The sequence below is a fragment of the Chiloscyllium punctatum genome, chromosome 39, assembly GCF_047496795.1.
Source record: "Chiloscyllium punctatum isolate Juve2018m chromosome 39, sChiPun1.3, whole genome shotgun sequence".
NCBI classification, from domain to species: domain Eukaryota; kingdom Metazoa; phylum Chordata; class Chondrichthyes; order Orectolobiformes; family Hemiscylliidae; genus Chiloscyllium; species Chiloscyllium punctatum.
Window position 1 is genome coordinate 16,957,078 of NC_092777.1, and position 21,212 is coordinate 16,978,289.

Genomic DNA, 21,212 nt, shown 5'->3' on the forward strand with positions numbered 1-21,212 from the left:
TGATCAAGATCACTTTGTAATCTTACATAGCCCTCTTCACTGTCCAATACCCCACCAATTTTGGTGTCTTCAATAAATTTACTAACTATGCCTCCTAAATTCTCATCCAAACTGTTTGTATAATTGATGAACAAAGGTGGATCCAGCACCGATTCCTGTGGAATACGGCTGGGTCACAGGCCTCCAGCACCACCGTCTCTTACTGTCAAGCCAAGTTTGTATCCAATTGACAAGCTCACCCTGAATCCCATGTGATCTAACTTTACTAATTAGTCTACCATGTGGAACCTTCAAAGGGTTTCTTAAAGTCAATGTAAACAATGTCTACCACTCTGCCCTCATCAATCTTTTGGCTGCTTCCTCAATAAACTTAGTCAAGTTTGTGAGACACACCTTCCCTTATACAAAACCATGCTGACTATCCCTAATCTGTCCTTGCCTCTCCAAATGCATATAAATCCTATCGTTCAGAATCACTTCCAACAACTTACCCACCACCGATATTGTGCTCACAGTTCCACAGTTCCCAGGCTGCCCCTATAGCTTTTTGTAAATAAAGGCACAACATTAGCCACTCTGCAGTTCTCTGCCACCTCATCCATGGTTATAGATGATACAAATATTTCTGCGAGGTCTTCGTAATTTCCTCCCTAACGCCCCACAACATCCTGGGATACACTTGATCAGGTCCCAGAGATTTATCCACCATTATGTTTTCTAAAACTTCCAGCACTCCCTCTTCTGTAATGTGAACTGTTTTCAAAAAATCAATATTTATTTCCCTGAGTTGTCTAACTCCATCTTTTTCCACAGTAAAAAAACTGATGGGAAATATTCATTTAATATCTCTCCCGCCACCTGATCTTCAACACATAAATGACCTTGTTGATTTTTAAGGGTTCCTATTCTCCAATTGCTCTTTTGCAATGAACGTACTTGTAGAATCTCTTTGGATTATCCTTTTCTGCGAAAGCTATCTCATATCCCCTATTTGCCCTCCTGTTTTCCTTCTAAAGAATGCCCCTATACTCGTTATACTCTACAAAAGATTCACTTGATCCCAGTTGTCTATATCTAAGATATGATTCTTTCTTATTCTTGACTAGAACCTCAATATCATTATTCATCAATTATTCCCTACTCTTACCAGCCTCACCCTTCACTCTAACAGGAACATAATGCCTCTGAATTCATTATCACATATTTGAAAGCCTCCCACATGTCAGTCAGTGAAAATGATCTAAATTTGTCTAACCTCTTCTTATAGTTAATATGCTCCAAACCAGGCAACAACCTGGTAAACCTTTTCTACACCCTTTCTATAAAGCCTCCACATTCTTTGTATAATGTGACTACCAGAACTACCAATACACCAAATGTGGCCTAACTAAAGTTTTTTATGGCTTGCCAACTTTCATAATCAGTGGCCTGACAAACGGAGGCATGCCTTCTTTACTACCTTATCCACATGTTGCTACTTCCAGGGAAATATGGACTTGCAACCCAAGATCTCAGTGTATATCAATGCTCCTAAGGGTCCAACCATTTACTGTATACTTCCCTCTTGCATCTGACCTCCCAAACTGCATCACCTCACATTTGTTCAGATCAAACATCATCTGTCACTTCACCACCCAACTTTCCAAATGATCTATGTCATGCTGTACCATTTCACAACCTTGCTCCTATCCACAACTCCTCCAGTTTTCATGTCTGTGAATTTAATAATCAGACCACCTACATTTTCATTCAAATCATTTATATATATTACTAAAGAGATTGCAGTGCTAATCCTTGTGGAACACCTCTCTCTTCCATGACCAAGCCAATTTTGTATCTAACTTATCAATGCATCATGCATCCCACATGACATGATCTTCTGGACCAGCCAACCATGAAGGAACTTGTCATAGATCTCATCAAGCATGGGAAATTACCTACCTTAATGTTTTTCAAGACATCCAACACTTCTTCCTTAATATTGACTTGCCTCAGAATATCAAAAGATCCCTCCCAAATCTTACCAACATCCATGTCTTTCTTCTTGGTGAATACCAATGTGAAGCAATCATTATGGACCTCACCCACTTCCTCTGGATCTATGCATAAATTCTCTTTGTCCTTGACAGGACCTACCTTTTTTCCCTACTACACTCTGTTACATTTGTTCCTAAAATGCATGTAAGTGCCTTGGGATTCTCCTTAATCTTACTTGCCAAGACATTTCATGGTCCCTTTTAGCTCTCCTAATTCCTTGTGTAAGTTTATACTTATTTAGCAATTTTTGAGAAGATTTGTAGCTCAGGTTTCTTAAGGTGAATGATGTCATTTCCAGTTCTTTTTTTCTCAAGGCAAGTTCAATAGGATCTAAATCGATGTGTTTATTGATGGAGGTGTGGTTAGAAATGCCATGCCTCTAAGAATTCTCGTGTGTCTTTGTTTTGCCTGTCCTAGGATATGTGTGTTGTCCCGGACAAAGTGGTGTTCTTCTTTGTCTATATGTATGAAACAATGATGGTGGGTCACATCTTTTGGTAGCTAGTTGGTGCTCATGTTTCCTGGTGGCAAGTTTCCTGCTAGCTTGTCCGATGTAGTGTCTTTTACAGTTCTTGCAGGGTATCGTGTAAATGGCGTTAGTTTTGCTGGTAGTATCTATTGGATCCTTTAGGTTCATTAGCCGCTGTTTAAGTGTGTTGGTAGGTTTGTGGGCTACCATGATGTTAAGGAGTCTAAGTCGTCTGGAAGTCTTTGATGTAAGGTAATGCAGCTATAGTTTTTGGTTGCATTGTGTCTGCTTGTTTGGGTTTGTTTCTGAGCAATTGACGAATTGTGTTTATTGGGTACCTGTTTTTCTTGAAAATAATTTATAGATATTCTTCTTCTGCTTTTTGTAGTTCTTGGGTGCTGCAGTGTGATGTAGCTCATTGAAATAATGTCTTAATGCAGCTCTGTCTGTGGGTGTTGGGATGATTGCCTCATAAGTGAAGTATTTGGTCCATGTGTGTTGTTCTCCTGTAGATGATGGTTTGAAACTCTCCGTTAACTGTACGTTTAACTGTTAGATCTAGGAATGGTAGTCTGCTGTTGTTCTCCTCCTTTGTGAATTTTATGCCAGTCAGGATATTGTTGATGGTGTTACAGGTTTCCTCTAATTTATTCCTTTTTGTTATGATAAAGGTGTCATTTACATAGCAGACCCAAAGTTTGGGTTGGATCTGCATTACTGTTTCCACTATGTGCTTTGATATTGGTGATCCCATAGGTGTTCTGTTGATTTGTTTGTAGGTTTTGATGTTGAATGTGAAATGGATGGTGAGGCACAGATCCACTACGTTGAGGATGTTGGCTTTGCTGATGAGGTTGGTGCTGCCTGGTGTTTGTGGAGTTCTTTGGCTAGTCTGTATGTTGGTGTAGCAGTTCAGAAGATTATAGGTCTGAGGAGGGGAGGCCCTGGTTTGTGTATTTTTGGTAATCCACAGAAGCATGGTGTGTTAGATCCATCTGGTTTCATATTTTGGAAGTCTGTCCTGTTAATTCCCCTGATTTTTTAAGTGCTGTTAAAAAGGATGAGATTCTGTTTAATAGCTGAGGGGTCAGGTCTATTGCCACTTACTTTCCTTTTTTTTAAAATTCACTGATGGGATGAGGGCATTGCTGACTAGGCCAGCATTTATTGCCCATCCCTAGTTATCCAGAGGGCAATTAAGTGTCAACCACATTGCTGTGGGTTTGGAGTCACATACAAGCCAGACCATGTAAGGATGGCAGATTTCCTTCCCTAAAGGACATTAGTGAACCAAATGGGTTTTTTTTCTGACAATCAACAATGGATTCAGGTCATCATTAGGCTCTTAATTCCAGATTCTTATTGAATTCAAATTCCATGATCTGCCATAGATGCCGTGAGGGCCTTGTCTGTTTTCTGTTTTCTAAACCTTACATATGTTTTTTTCCCTTTTTGACTAAACTTCAATATCTCTTGTCATCACCATGCACCTGCCCACTCACGTCTTGTCCAAGCCCCTCAGATGCATCTCAGCATCCTCCTCACAGCTCATCCACCCACTTTGTGTTATCTGCAAAATGTATTTTGTGAATAGTTAGAATGCAAGCTGTCACATTTCTACTTGGGTTTGTGCTACCCTTTAAGAGAGCAGGTCAGGTGACCTAGAAACAGGAGCCAGGGGAGATAGTCTAAAATGGACCAATGATAAAGGATTTCCTGTTCACGTTTACCCTCCACCTACCTAATGTTCCAGTTATAGTTCTAGTGAACCACAAACAAGATACAAACACGGGTCCCTGCGGTATCCCACTAGCTACTGCTGGCCTCTTTTGAAAAGATCCCATTTTTCCCTACTTTTTATTTCCTGTCTGCCTACTTGTTCTTTATTCATTCCCAGTACACTACCACCAATCCCATAAGTTAAGATCTTATGTGGGACCTTACACAGCCATTTTAGAATCCAAGTAAACCACATACATGGGTTCCCCTTATCAATTCTACCAGTAACATCCTTGAAAAGGTCCAGAAGATTTATCAAGCCTAATTTCCCTTTTGTAAATCCATGCCAATTCTGTCCAATCCATTGTTTACTAAGTGTTCTGATATTAAATGTAGCATTTTCCTTACGATCAAGCTAACTGGCCTACAATGCCCTGGTTTCTCTCCAGCTATCCAATCCATAGGAACTGTTCTGGAGTTTAGAGCTACTTCTTTAAGAACAGATTGAGGCAATACACGTAGTCATAAGCACATGAACTCCAAGACTCAATGCTCTAACCTATAAAGCATACCAAACGACTTCTTCACTATCCTATCTATCTGCAACTCTATTCAAGGACCTCCGCACCTGCACGTCAAGGTCTTTTTGTTCAGCAATACTTCTGAGGACCTTACCATTAAGTGTATAGTCCTGTTCAGATTTGCTTTCCCATAATGCAGCACCTTACATTTACCTGAATTAAACTCCATCTGCCACTCTCAGTCCATTGGCCCATCTGATCAAGATCCTGTTGTACTCTGAGGTAACTTTCTTTGCTGTCCACTACACTTCCAATTTTGGTGTCACCTGCAAGTTACTATCTATATCCTCTACGTTCACATCCAAATCATTTATATAAATGAAGAAAAGTAGTGGACCCAGCACTGATCCTTGTGGCACACCATCAGTTATAGGACCACAGACTGAAAAGCAACCTGCATCATCACCCTCTGTCTTCTACCATCGAGCCAGTTCTTTATCCAAATGGCTAGTTCTCCATGTATTCCATGAAACCTAACCTTGCTAACCAGTCTATCATAAGTCTACTTCCTAATGGCAGTAAGGAACATTTTAGACTGCCTTACTGATGTCCAGATAGAGAAGGTCCACCACTCTGCCGTCATCAATCCTCTTTTACTTCTTTAAAAAATTCAATCGAGTTCATGAGACATGATTTCCCACACACAAAACCATGTTGACTATCCTTAATTAGTCCTTACTTTTCCAAATGCATGTAAATCCTGTCCCTCAGAATTCCCACCAACTTGCCCAGCACTGGTGTCAGGCTCACCGGTCTATGGTTCCCTGGCTTTTCCTTACCAGCTTTCTTAAATAGTGGCACCATGTTAGCCAATCTCCAGTCTGCCAGTACCTCACTTGTGACTATCAATGGTACAAATATCTCAGCAAGGGACCCAACAATACTTGCCTAGCTTCCCACAGAGATCTATGATACACCTGATCAGGTCCTGGGGATATGCCCATTTTTATGTGTTTTAAGACATCCAGCACCACCTCCTCTGTAATATGGACATCCTTCAAGATGTCACCATCTATTTCCCATATTCTGTATCTTCCACGTCCTTCTCCACAGTAAAAACACTGATGCAAAATACTTGTTTAGTATTCCCCATCTTCTGCGGTTCCACACATAGACTGCCTTGCTGATCTTTGAGGGGCCCTATTCTCTCCCTCGTTACCCTTTTGTCCTTAATATATTTATAAAAACCCTTTTGGATTCTCCTTAACCCTATTTGCCAAAGCTATCTGATGGCCCCTTTTTGCCCTCCTGATTTCCCTCTCGAGTATAAAGGCAGTGGGAGTATACTTAAGAACTTACTTGGTCTTTGCTGTCTATACCTGACATATGCTTCCTTCTTTTTCTTAACCAAAATTTCAATTTCTCTCCTCATCCACCATTCCCTGCAGCTACCAGCCTTTCCTTTCACCCAACAGGAACATACTGCCTCTGGACTCGTTATCACTTTCTTGAAGACTTCCCATTTACCAGCCATCTCTAATTGCAAACATCTGTCCTCAGTGGTTAGCACTGCTGCATCACAGCATCAGGGTCCTAGGTTCAATCCCATCCTCAGGTGACTGTCTATGTGGAGTTTGCACATTCTCCCTAAGTCTGCATGGGTTTGCTCTGGGTGCTCCGGTTTCTTCCCACAGTCCAAAGATGTACAGGCCAGGTGAATTGGCTATGCTAAATTGCCCATAGTGTTGGGTGCATTAGTCAGAGGCGGGTGGATTCCTCTTCAGAGGGTCGGTATGGACTTGTTGGGCTGAAGGGACTGTTTCCACACTGTAGGGAATCTAATCTAAACTAAAAAAAGCTGTCCCTCATCAGCTTTTGAAAGTTCTTGCCTGATACTGCCAAAATTAGGCTTCCTCCAATTTAAAACTGAAACTTTTAGATCCAGTCTATCCTTTGCCATCACTATTTAAAAACTAATAGAATTATGGTCACTGGCCCCAAAGTGCTCCCCCACTGACACCTCAGTCACCTGCCCTGCCTTATTTCTCAAGGCTAGGTCAAGTTTTGCACCTTCTCCAATAGGTACATCCACATTATGAATCAGAATTTTTTTTTGTACACACTTAATTCTTCTCCATCTAAACCCATAATATTATGGCAGTCCCAGTCTATGTTTAGAAAGTTAAAATTCCCTACCATAACCACCCTATTATTCTTACAGATAACAGAAATCTCCTTATAAATTTGCTTCTCAATTTCCCACTGACAATGATGGGGTCTATAATACAATCCCAATAAGGTGATCATCCCTTCTTTATTTCTCAGTTCCACCCAAATAACCTCCCTGGCTGTATTTCCAGGAATATCCCTCCTAAGTACAGCAGTAATGCTATCCTTTATCAAAAGCACCACTTCCCCTCCTCGCTTGTTCCCTTCCTATAGCATTTGTGTCCTGACACATTAAGCTGCCAGTCCTGTTTGTCTCTGAGCCACATCTCTGTAATTAGTACGTTATCCCAATCCCACGTTCCTAACCACGCCCTGAATTCATCTACCTTCCATGTTAGGCCACTTGCATTGAAGTAAATGCAGTTTGTCAGTCCTGCCTTGCTCTCTGTTTTGTTCCTGCCTGCCTTGACCATTTGATTCATTCCCTTTCCCAACTGTACCAGTCTAAGATTGATCTCTTTCCTCACTATCTGTCTGGGTTTTACCACACCACCACCTCCCCCCGCCTCAGTAGTTTAAATCCTCCTGAGCAGCTCTAGCAAATCTCCAAGACAGTAGATTTGACCCCCTTCCAATTCAGGTACAATCCATCCTTCTTGTACAGGTCACTTCTACCCCAGAAGAGATTCCAATGATCCAAAAAAATGTGAACCATTCTCACCTGCACCAGCTCCTCAGCCATGCATGCTCTCTGCTCCTATTCCTACCCTTGCTAGTTTGTAGCATTGGGACTAATCCAAATATTACCACCTTTGAGGACCTCCTTTTAAAATTCCTGCCTAGCTTACTACATTCTCCCTTCAGAATCTCATCCTTTTCCCTTCCTATGTTGTTAGTTCCAATGTGGACAATGACCTCTTGCTAGTCCCTCTCCCTTTTGAGAACATTCAGCACCCTCATGAGATATCCTTGATCCTGGCACCAGGGAGACAACAACCATTCTGATCTTTTCGCTGCTGGCCACAGAAATGTGTGTCTGTGCCTCTGACTAGAGAGTCCCCTATCACAATCAATTGCTCGGAACACAATGTACCACTCATTACATTAGAGCCTGTCTCAACACCAGAAACTTGGCTGTTGATGCCGTATTCCCCGGAGAGTCCATCACCCCCTACATTTTCCAAAGCAGCAAATATTTGAAATGAGGAAGCTGATTTGTGGTACCAGTTGGTGAAACTATGCCTGCATATATCGTTGTTTCCATTAGTTTTGTGTGCGCAGAGCAGCAAGCACCGTTTTCATACTGAAAAAGTCCTTATGTGGACCATCAGCAATTTGGAATAAAAATATGCCATATGCTCTCAAGAGACAATACAAATCAGAATCTGAAAATGATATTATTTATAACTCATTGCATCTCAAACAATCACTTTAAAATTTGATTTGTGTCAAGATCATAATTAGAAAAATCAAAATCTGCAGGTGTTATCCTGAACTGTAGAATGGATACAGAACATAGAACATAGAACAATACAGCACAAAACAGGCCCTTCGGCCCACGATGTTGTGCCGAACTTCTATCCTAGATTAAGCACCCATCCATGTACCTATCCAAATGCCGCTTAAAGGTCGCCAATGATTCTGACTCCACCACTCCCACGGGCAGCGCATTCCATGCCCCCACCACTCTCTGGGTAAAGAACCCACCCCTGACATCTCCCCTATACCTTCCACCCTTCACCTTAAATTTATGTCCCCTTGTAACACTCTGTTGTACCCGGGGAAAAAGTATACTAGTATATACTAGTAGGTTTGAAATTGGTGTAGAGATACTTTATAGTTTAAATTCTCAACATCTTTCTTCCTTTAAAACACTTAAAAACCCCCAACCTCTGAATAAGCTTTTGACCACAGATCCTGCTATCACCTTGAGACTCAATGATTAACTGATAAAGCTCCTGTGAAGCACTTATATTTTTGTAATTTAACCCCATTTTTTTTTACCCTGATGGCTAGTGATGGATTAGCTAGCTAGTTTACTTTTAAACAATACTGTAACTGCACTGTCATCTTCTGTTGTTGCATGACCATGAGCCAGACCACTTTCAAACAGTAGTTTGATGACACAGAACTTTGAGACTATTTTTCCCAAAAGAATCATTTGAACAAACTAAGAACTACCTTGGAAAAGTAACTGGAGTCAAGCAAATAATAAAAATAAGAACTCTCAAACAAATGCTGATTTAAAGTTATCTATATTTTAATTGATAGCCTTTCTCTACAACTCTTTGTTCAATCTTATTTTGATACAAGTAATTTTTGGACTACTGAGCTGGTTGAAGAATGTTTTTGCACTAGAGTATCTCTGCACAGTAACAGGTCTGACCAGCAAAAGCAGGCAGTATCCTCAGCCTGGTGCTTTCCAGAGGCTTAGCAGGATTTTATAAAAAATGGGGGAGTACCCAGGATTGGCAAGTTCCCAAAACTCCATAATTTGCCTCATTTACAAAGCCAGATTCAGGTGATGTTTCTATAAGACACAGCCACATTACATATCCATCGGTTGCATCTCCATTGGTGAAAAAATATGAAGACTCCAGTCTCTCAATTTTCTCTCTCTCTATTTTGACTGGGATACTGGTGCTGTGCTGTAGCAAAGTTGTGGCATTGCTAATGCATTTGTTTCCTTTTAGATTCTTTTATAATTGTACCCACAAACTTCCATAAGGATAAGACAGTATTGAATACTAAGCTGGATCTTTTAAAAAAAGGAAGCAGCCATAGTATCTCAGAGGTGGAATGTGTATTGAAGAAGTGGTTAATCAAATTAATCAATGCTTGGGTACTTGCCCTTTCTTATGCTCTTGACTAGAAGGTAGGACCTGGGCATTACTCACCAAACTACAGATAAATACAACATGTTTTCTCCACTGTGTGTCAGACATGGAGACAAGCCCAAACACTTCAGTGGGGGGTGCAGACAGATATTTTGTGGCCAAAGATGTAACTCCGGGATAGTATGTTACCTCCTTGATAGTAGGGTTAAGATGTCACTGAACAGCTGCAGGGCATTCTGAAGGGGGAGGGCGGGCAGCCAGCCAGCCAGCGATCGTGGTCCATATTAGGACCAGTGATATGGAGAGAAAAGAAATGAACAAGCAAACTTCAAGATGAGGTGACAAATAGAAAAACTGGACTTCAAGACTGGCAGTTTCCTGGTTATTCCCAATGCTATGCAATTGTGAGTATAGGAAAAGACATAGCAGATGAATGCATGGCTGGAGATCTTGCATGAAGGGGGGCTTTAGATTCCAGAGACATTGAGACTGTTTCTGGAGAAGCTGAGAACTGTACAAGCTGGACAGGTTACACGTGAACAAGAACAGGAGCAACACTTAGTAGCAACAGTATTTACCATCTAGGAGGACCACTACAGAGATTCACCAAGGCTCCTGAAACAGCAGCTTCTAAACTCATAATCACTACCATCTAGAAGGACAAGGGCAGTAGATACATGTGAATTCACCATTTGCAAATTCCCCTGTAAACCACACAACTAATTTGGCAAATATTTCACCGTTCCTTTACTGTCACTAGATCAAAATCCTAGCACTGCTTCCCTGAACCCATTGTGGGTATACCTACAATAAATGGACTGCAGTGGTTCAAGGCCGCATCTCACCATCAACTTCTCAAAGCAAAACTAGGGACAGGCAGTAAATGACTCAACCAGTGATGCCCACATCTCACGGATGAATAAAACGCAAGTAGAAAACATGGAGTTGCAGTACTGAAAATTTTAGCTCACAATTAGAAAGCTACAAGGACCAAAATATAAGTAATGATTCTAAATTTCAGCTATTGTAGGATTGTGAGCCAACATAGGTCAGAGTTCAGAACTGATAGATCAGCTGGACTTGCATGGATAAGAGACATTTGGAGTATGAAATAATCTGAAGATGGAAATAGAGGAGGATTTCAGCAATAGACAGTAGGGCAAAAGCAGTGCGTTTGAAGCAGGAAGGTTCACTGTTATTTCTATAAGTTTTGGATGCCAAAATGCAATGCTTAAAATTGCAAACGATGTCCTACCAGGACAATTGAAGGTCGGTCATGAAATTACAGAATAAAACAAACAAAAATGTGAGGCAGGACAAAAAAATACATATAATATGGATTAATGTAAAGTCATGCACATAGGAAGGAAGAACAGATAACTAAATGACAAAAGTTATATAACGAAAACAGAGAATCCAAGCTGGGGAATGTATGATAAAACTATCCAGTGCTTTGCAGAGGCCACAATGAGACAGTAAAATGCACAGTAAAGAGCCACGAGACTGAACCATGGTGACAGCATTGGAATTAAGATTTCTGAGCTTTTCAACCAGGAAAAGAAAGAGCTTAGAGACATATGATAGCTAGCGGTGTGGGAAAATTAATTTTGAAAACAATATTAAATTAAACCTGTGGGAAACAGTTAAGGGTCACAGATTCAACAATGCTTCAGACTGACATGGGGAAAACTCTTCCAGCAGCACCCACAAAAGGTCATTGATCTGAACTGTTCGCCCCTTTTTTGTCTATAGATACTGCCAGACCTGCCAAGTAGTTCTAGCATTTTGTTTTTATTTCATTTGCAGTATTTTACTTTTGTATGAGCATTTTTTTGTTTTAAAATGCCACTCATTAAGGGTGGTGGTGATCTGCTTTTCTGAATAAAACTGAGCAGCTTGCTGGACCATTTCAGAGGTCAGATAAGAATTAATCACATTCCTATGGCCTACAGTCACATACAGGCTTGATACACAGGAAACAGAGCAAATTTCCTCCCATAAAGGGCAATTAGTTCACGAAAGATTTTTTTCAATTGACAATTCAGTAGTTTCACGGTTACCATTTACTGAGACATTTTTTAAAAAAATTCCAGATTAATCTAATATACTGAACTGAAGTTCTCCTGTTTCCATGGTAAGATCTGAGCTGCTTTATTTGGATCATTAGTCCAGTCACAATCATTATGCTAGTGCACCCACTTATACAATGATGAACAGTCAAAATGAATATCTAAGCAGATGGTGGGTGTAGATACTGCAATGGGAGCAGAATTTATTCTGGATAGATACACAAGGATAGAAATACCTTTTGTACAATTGATAGGAACAATATACCTGAGGGACTGAAGCTCAACAGTAGTGTAGATAAGGTTTAATGCAGCAGTGATGCATGTGCCCCATTTTAAATTCAAACTTGCACCGAACAGGTGAAAAACCAGTGCACAGTCCTAATAGGACACCAAATTTCACTGAATCAAGAATTCAATCCTTTTAGCTTCTGTTCAGTATTCTAGGTTTTTGTTTTTAAAGCAGATGAATGCTCACAAACAACATTCAGACGTGGTGCAAAAATATTTTATTGCTAACATATGCAAAGTTTTGGTGGTGTGGTATTTACTGTGTATTTACAATCACAGACAGCAGTTTTTATTATTGGGAAGGGGAGCAAATTCAGCACATTTAAATAAATACAGGGGCCTGCCACTGGCAGAAGCTATGAAGTTACTCAATAACATCTCCTCACTCTCTCACATACAGCAAGATGACACCCCTTCTGCACATACTGGGCAACAAAAAAGTTCCAACATTTTCAGATCCTGTTGTTTTTTATTTTCTGTGAAACAGGATCTTTTTGGTGGGCTAATGAAAAAAACTGGAATATGAAACTATCAAAATGACACAAACACAGTCCTTCACGTCACTCCAGCTTATAGTTTTCAAGGTAATGTAAGCACATTTACTCAAACAACATGTCATTAGTACCGAATAAATCAGCTACTGTAACTTGCATTTATCTGCAGTGGATTCTTCTTTGAAGCACTGGTTACTGTTAAAAGGTGAAGAGATCCATTTTTTTTTGTTCAGTTTTTTTTTGACAAAATTACATTTGTAACTACACAAATGGTCAAATTGCAATCTTATTTTTCATTTGCCTTGGCATCTGGTGATCACTCAGTTTTCAATGTTTTTATTTCATGTTAACATTATAAAAAGTCACTTGAGTACTGCACGGAATACAATGAAACTCCTGGTGTACTTGTTATGCACAGGAACAAACAGTGCTGGAAGAATAAGGAATAGCAAGTGCTCACCAAAAGACAGATCAGTTAGGCTTCTGGTTTAAAGTCTGAATATAGATCAGTGTCAATTAAAGATTAGCAGTACATGTTGTTTGCTTATATTTCTGTCATATGCTGGCAGTTCCTTTACAATTTTCACTGTAATATGGGATATATGTTCCTCACCAGTGGTTGTAGAAATGGCATGAGCAACAGTATCAAAATGAATAAAGCTTCAAAATCACAGCCAAATCTATCTAAAAAGTTTTAAAAGTTTCAAAGTTCAGTTACAGCCCTAGTTAATGGGCTTACAAAAAAAACACAAAACAGAATTATTATGGAAGGTTGTGACAATTTTAATAAGATTTGTTTTGTGTGGGAGGTGCTGAAGAGTACTTTGCAGACTGGTAAAATGGGACACTCTAACTTGTACCTTCTGCTCCAAGTATTCAACATCCAGATCAAGCTTCAACTTTCAGTCCAAAAAACAAAATTGAAAATACACAAGCATCCCTTCTCGGGGTTATATACAAGTAGTGTCTTCCATACTTTTTTCTCTAAAAAGGATTTCCCATTTTGTTTACACAGTAGCTTATACAGCAGTGTATATAAATCAGCTTTACAGACTTTGTGAGGGTCAAGAACCCCAAACATCGAAACAAAGAAGCCAATCCCTATGTAGTATTTACAGTTAGAGATTGCAATAAGAGTAATCTGCAGTGCATGGAGCTTAAAGTAAATGCTAGAACTTCACAATAATAATCTAAGGGAAATTAGGTGTGTGGGGATGTATTTGCTTTGTTTAAAATACAGCTTCTTTATCACAGCTGCAGCAACCCAAAGCTCACAGAGTCATCTTTGAGCTGCAATTTTCTGCAGGGACAAGGTGTTGGTCTTGAACATGCAAAGGAGCTCTTAAAATTCTTTTGTCTCCTTATTTTCAAATAGATGAAACCTCTGTTGAACAGTAAGTCCTTCTTTGAGACTCTGAAAGGAAGCCAGGAAGAATCATCAGTGCAGCACATATCAGGCAATGACATAAAACTCAAATAATCAATATTTCTACACATTTACCAGTGTTCAATTACACCTTGCTTAGCAACAGGCTTATGAACCAGACATAAGATTAACATTGAATAAATAATGTTTGTTTACTATTCTGATTCTTTGCAGTTGTACCTGTTTTCTCTGATGCTTTCAGATTCTAACTGTAGTACAAGTTTTCAAAAACCAATCTTAAGTGCTATGAACTTAAATAATTTTTAAATTATAGTCTGGATTAATTCAAGGATAGGAAATATTTGCATCTTTATTTTCAATGTAAAACGGTTGGCCTTTATATACATTTTAACATGAAACATATTAGACTTTTTGTTTTGTAAATGTCTCATAAGGTATGTTTGAAGTAGGGGTGACCACCGATGCTCCTGCCGACTTCATCTGCTGGAAGTGCGGCCAGCTCAAACTCCTCATAGACCGCGTTAGGGATCTGGAGCTGGAGTTGGATGAACTGAGGATTAGTCGAGAGGCTGATAGATAGAAGCTACAGGGACATAGTTACACCAGAGAACAGAGGTAGCTGGGTAACAGTTAGAAGTGGGAAGGCGGGGAAGCAGGCAGTGTACTGTTGGGGGGGGGGGGGGATGGCCTAGCAGGAGTAAACTGCAGTGACCGGGTCTCTGGCACGAGGTCCAGCTCTGAGGCTCAGAAGGGAAAGGGGAAGAGGAGGAGAGCGCTAGTTATAGGAGACTCTATAGTTAGGGGGACAGACAGGCGGTTCTGTGGACATGGGCGAGACTCTCGGTTGATTTGTTGCCTCCCGGGTGCCAGGATCAGAGACGTCTCGGACCGTGTCTTCAGAATCCTTAAGGTGGAGGGTGTGCAGCCAGAAGTTGTGGTGCACATTGGCACCAACGACATAGGTAGGAAGAGGGGTGGGGAGGTCATTCAGGAGCTCAGGGAGTTAGGCTGGAAGCTAAAAGCTAGAACGGACAGAGTCGTCATTTCTGGGTTGTTGCCGGTGCCACGTGACAGTGAGGCAAGGGATAGGGAGAGAGTGCTGCACGTGGCTGCAAGGATGGTGTAGGAGGGAGGGCTTCAGGTATTTGGACAATTGGACTGCATTCTGGGGAAGGTGGGACCTGTACAAGCAGGACGGGTTGCACCTGAACCAGAAGGGCACCAATATCCTGGGAGGTAGGTTTGCTCGCACTCTTCGGTGGGGGGGGGGGTTTGGGGAACGGGGTTTAAACTAATTTGGCAGGGGGATGGGATCCGGACTTGTAGTCCAGCCTGTAGGTTAGTTGTTTTTCAGGATGTCCAAGAATGTAGGTAGGCTGAGGAGAAGGTAGCACTGACAGGGAATACTTGCGGACACAGAGATGGGTTCAAGTGTGTATACTTCAACGCAAGGAGTATCAGAAATAAGGTGGGTGAACTTAAGGCATGGATTGGTACTTGGGACTATGATGTTGTGGCCATCACGGAAACGTGGATAGAAGAGGGACAGGAATGGTTGTTGGAGGTTCCTGGTTACAGATGTTTCAGTAAGATTAGAGATGGTGGTAAAAAAAAGGAGGGGGGGGGGGGGGGGGTGGCGTTGCTAATTAGAAATGGTATAACGGCTGTAGAAAGGCAGTTCGAGGGGGATCGGCCTTTGGAGGTAGTATGGGCTAAAGTCAGAAATAGGAAAGGAGCAGTTACCTTGTTGGGTGTTTACTATAGGCCCCCCAATAGCAGCAGAGATATGGAGAAACAGATTTTGCAGAAGCCACAGGGTAGTAGTCATGGGCGATTTCAACTTCCCAAATATTGATTGGAAGCTCTTTAGATCAAGTAGATTGGACGGGGCGGTGTTTGTGCAGTGTGTCCAGGAAGCTTTTCTAACTCAGTATGTAGATTGTCTGACTAGAGGGGAGGCCATGTTGGATTTGGTATTTGGTAACGAATCAGGACAAGTGATAGGCTTGCTAGTGGGTAAGCATTTTGGTGATGGTGACCACAATTCTGTGACTTTCACCTTGGTTATGGAGAGAGATAGGTGCGTGCAACATGGTAGATTTTACAATTGGGAAAAGGGTAAATACGATGCTGCAAGACAAGATCTGAGGAGCATAAGTTGGGAGCATAGGCTGTCAGGGAAGGATGTCGTTGAAATGTGGAACTTTTTCAAGGAACAGATACGACGTGTCCTTGATATGTATGTACCTGTCAGGCAGGAAAGAGATGGTTGTATGAAGGAACCTTGGTTGATGAGAGAGGTTGAATGCCTTGTAAAGAGGAAGAAGGAGGCTTACATAAGGTTGAGGAAACAAGGTTCAGACAGAGCGTTGGAGGGATACAGGATAGCCAGGAGGGAGCTGAAGAAAGGGATTTGGAGAGTTAAGAGAGGGCATGAAAAATCTTTGGTGGGTAGGATCAAGGATAACCCCAAGTCCTTTTATGCGTATGTGAGAAACATGAGAATGACGAGAACGAGGGTATGTCCGATCAAGGACAGTAGTGGGAGACCGTGCATCGAGTCGGAAGAGATAGGAGAGGTCTTGACGGAGTACTTTTCTTCAGTATTTACAAATGAGGGGGACCGTATTGTTGAAAAGGAGAGTATGAAACAGACTGGTAAGCTAGAAGAGATACTTGTTAGGAAGGAAGATGTGTTGGGCATTTTGAAAAACTTGAGGATAGACAAGTCCCCCGGGCCTGACGGGATATATCCTAGGATTATGTGGGAAGCAATAGAGGAAATTGCAGAGCCATTGACAATGACCTTTCCATCTTCACTGTCAACGGGGGTGGTACCAGGGGACTGGAGAGTGGCGAATGTTGTGCCCCTGTTCAAAAAAAGGGAATAGGGATAACCCCGGGAATTACAAGCCAGTTAGTCTTACTTTGGTGGTAGGCAAAGTAATGGAAAGGGTACTGAGGGATAGGATTTATGAGTATCTGGAAAGACACTGCTTGATTAGGGACAGCCAACACAGATTTGAGAGGGGTAGGTCTTGCCTTACAAGTCTTATTGAATTCTTTGAGGAGGTGACCAAGCATGTGCATGAGGGTAGAGCAGTGGATGTAGTGTTCATGGATTTTAGTAAGGCATTTGATAAGGTTCCCCATGGTAGGCTTATGCGGAAAGTCAGGAGGCATGGGATAGTGGAAATTTGGTCAGTTGGATAGAGAACCAAGTTGAAGCCAGAGTGTGGTGGTAGATGGTAAATATTCAGCCAGGGGCCCAGTTACAAGTGGAGTTCCGCAGGGATCAGTTCCGGGTCCTCGGCTGTTTGTAATTTTTATCAATGACTTGGAAGAGGGAGTCGAAGGGCGGGTCAGTAAACTTGCAGACAATACAAAGATTTGTGGAGTTGTGGATAGTGAGGAGGGCTGTTGTCGGCTGCAAAAGGACTTAGATATGATGCAGAGCTGGGCTGAGGAGTGGCAGATGGAGTTCAACCCTGTCAAGTGTGAGGTTGTCCATTTTGGAAGGACAAATAAGAATGCGGAATACAGGGTTAACGGTAGGGTTCTTAGTAAGGTGGAGGAGCAGAGGGATCTTGGGGTCTATGTTCATAGCTCTTTGAAAGTTGCCACTCAGGTGGACAGAGCTTGTAAGGCGGCCTATGGTGTATTAGCGTTCATTAGCAGAGGGATTGAATTCAAGAGTTGTGAGGTGATGTTGCAGCTGTATAGGACCTTGGTAAGGCCACATTTGGAATACTGTGTGCAGTTCTGGTCGCCTCATTTTAGGAAAGATGTGGAAGCTTTGGAGAGGGTGCAGAGGAGATTTACCAGGATGTTGCCTGGAATGGAGAATAGGTCGTACGAGGATAGGTTGAGAGTGCTAGGCCTTTTCTCATTGGAACGGCGAAGGATGAGGGGTGACTTGATAGAGGTTTATAAGATGATCAGGGGAATAGATAGAGTAGACAGTCAGAGACTTTTTCCCCGGGTACAACAGTGTTACAAGGGGACATAAATTTAAGGTGAAGGGTGGAAGGTATAGAGGGGATGTCAGGGGTAGGTTCTTTACCCAGAGAATGGTGGGGGCATGGAATGCGCTGCCTGTGGGAGTGGCAGAGTCAGAATCATTGGTGACCTTTAAGCGGCAATTGGATAGGTACATGGATAGGTGCTTAAGCTAGGACAAATGTTTGGCACAACATCGTGGGCCGAAGGGCCTGTTCTGTGCTGTATTGTTCTATGTTCTATGTATCAAAAGCCAATTTAACCAATTTTGAATTGGAGGCTGATAATGTGACTAACAATTGGTAACATAGAGGTTGAAATTCACAAGTAACAAATTCTCTGTTTGACACAGAGAAACCATCAAATACTGTAGAAAAACAAGTTTAACTGATACACAATTTCAGAAAAGTTGTTGCATCTAATTCATATTACATAGAAAATGTAGTAAGATTATTTTGTGCATTAAATGATAAACTGAACATTCACTAAACAGTCAACAATACCATGCATGCATATATTGAGCACAGGAAGGACAAAGACAATGAAAGCTGCAATTAAAATAGGCACCACACAACTGCAACAAAACAAGCAACAAGGTTTTGGCTGGTAATGTCCCATTTTGTGTTCAACTCTAGATCCTGTTTCTAAATTTTTTTCATCTGAGGTCCAGGATGGGATGAGCAGAAATTTCTTCCAATTAAATATTGATTTCAGTCTCCCCGATACTTTTGGACCCACCTCAATTTTTAGAGACCAACTCTGGTCCTTCCCTGGCAACAAACTGACACTCAGCCAACGTGGTCATAACATTATTGTTGCATATGACCAGAGTTGGGTCGCCAACATCATAGAGACGATCACTAAAACCGCTTATTTCAGTCTTTGGAAAATTGTTAAGTTACCCTCTATCTCAGTGAATCTGCTTCTGAAATTCTTGTCCCTTCCTTCTTTAACTTCAAAGTCAACTTTTCCACTGTACTCCTGGTTGGTCTACTATATTCTACCCTGCATTAACTAAGGTCTGCTGTCTCTGTCCAATCTCTCAGCGATCCTGTTCCCCTGTCAGCCTCTATGCTTGCTGATATACAGTGGCTCCCAGTGAAGGAATACCTTGACTTTGGTATATTAATCCATTTTCCCCCCAAATCCCTGCATGGCCTGGGTGCTTCCTAGCTCAGGTCGCTCCTCCAGCTTCACAAATCTCCAACATATCCACACTTCACCAATTCTGGCCTCTTAGACATTCTAACTTAATTCTCCACCATTGGTGGCCATGCCTTCGGTTGTCAAGGTTCCAAACACTGGTACTTCTTTCCTAAACCTCTGCACCACTAATTCACTCTCATCCTTCAAGAAACTCCTTAAAACCAACATCAATGGCCAAATCTGTGGTCATCTAACCTAATGGTCCACAGAGGAGATGTCTCATTTTTATAACAGTAGTCACTATGTTTAGACAAAATATTAAAGGTCGAAGTCTTGAGCAAGCAACTGGGCGACTGGGTGGGGTGGGGAGGGGAGCAGGTATTTGAGTAAAGAGGATTGTTGGGCCTGGTCAGGGTAATTGGGTCTTTTGGGATAAACTGGGCTATGTAAAGTATTGCCCTGAGGGAAGAGTAATAAGATCAGAAATAATATGGTCAGTTTGCAGTTGGTAGGGTTAGGTTATGGTACTCAGTTCAATTATACGGGTTAATCTCTCATTTAGACCAGAGGGCTAATTACAGGGCAAATATCCGAGTGAGTGCAAACCACCCAGCTAACCTTTCCAATCCTGATCTCAGGGTTGCAGACTTTTGTGGAGAGTTCTGCAAACCAATTCACTGGAAGATTAAATTTCCCAGGCAATTAGAACATGGCTCCGTAGGATCTTGACAGGCAACACGGCCTCAGATCCAGATTTCACTCCAAAAGAGTCTGTTAAGATTCAGACATTCACCTTGGCATCATAATTAATTTATAATGCAATGAAGCACCTAAGAATGTTTTGTTATGTTAAAAGAGCCAAATAATGCAAGATATTTCCTTGTTCAATTCATCTTCAACTCTGCAGCACCCTACTCGGTCAATAAGGTGCATGGTCAGCATGAAGAAGTCTTCATTTGAATTAGACAAAGGTGGTGAGTGAACTGGGAATTTTGTTCAAGAGAGATTTTAGGAAGAAAAAAAAAGGGACATAGGTGCTATATTAAAGGCTTGGCGCAAGGGGTAAACTTAGAGGTTTATAAAATCATAAAGGGCACAGATAAGGTGAATAGCAAAGGGTGATGAAGTTCAAACTGGAGGGCACATTTTTAAGATAAAAGAAGAAAGATTTAAAAGGGATCTGAAGGTGGTTGGTATGTGGAATGAATTGCCAGATGAAGTGGTAGATGCAGGTATAGCTAGTACATTTAAAAGACATTTGGACAGGTACAGGAATAGGAAGTGTTCAGAGGGATATCGACCAAATGCAGGTAATGGGACTAATTTAGTTTGGGAAACTTGGGTAGCATTGACGAGTTGGACCACAGGATTTGTTTCTGTGCTGTATGACTCTAAGAGTCAGTAGGAGAGGATAAAAGGCATGGATCAGCGGGACTACCTGCAGCAAGACCAATGGCAGAGTTACATCATGAACGACACTGTGACACTCATGCGGGGAAAGAAACTGATTAGTGAGTAGGATTCATGAATATTTCTAGTCTTTAATAAAAGGATCTTTAGATCGCCAGTGTTTTTTCTCCCTTTCTCTGAAGAAACACCTGATTAAGTAGCACATTGATATTGGTGACTTTTTAAACTAAATATTATTAAAGTGTAAAGAAAGAAATCTGGACCAATTAATTTATAAACTACATCAATATGTAGCAACAATAGGACAAGCTATATATTGCTGTGGCTGTATGTGGACACTGCTGGACACCAAGGTAATCCAGGGTAAATCCAAGTTAAACTGGTCACAGCTCGAGGAACTTCAGATCAGAGTTGACGAGCTACAGTCTGAGCTGCAGACATTGCATCATATCAGGGAATGTGACTTTTTGACCAGGTAACTCGCATTTGTCTGTGATCAGGGATAGGAGGGCATTATTGCAGGTGTGGCATGTGTGGGACCCCAGTGGGTTATACCTGAGGAGCTTCATCACCTGCATTTGTCCAACAGTTACAAGAGTCTAGCAAGCTGGACAGATGAGAGTGGAACTGCAGAAAGGTTAAGGGAGCCTTTCAAGTTGAGGGGAAG

General features: G+C 41.5%; 1 protein-coding gene across 5 annotated transcripts in view; it reads right to left on the reverse strand.

The window, feature by feature from the left end:
• Window positions 1-12,308: 12,308 nt before the first annotated feature.
• mprip (myosin phosphatase Rho interacting protein) overlaps window positions 12,309-21,212 on the reverse strand; it is a 441,123-nt gene continuing 432,219 nt past the window's right edge. For all 5 annotated transcript variants that reach the window (XM_072558240.1, XM_072558238.1, XM_072558239.1 and 2 more), the window contains one exon: window positions 12,309-14,017. In XM_072558240.1, coding sequence (XP_072414341.1) covers window positions 13,946-14,017 — 72 coding nt within the window. In that variant the 3' untranslated portion in view covers window positions 12,309-13,945. The remainder of the gene's footprint in view (window positions 14,018-21,212) is intronic.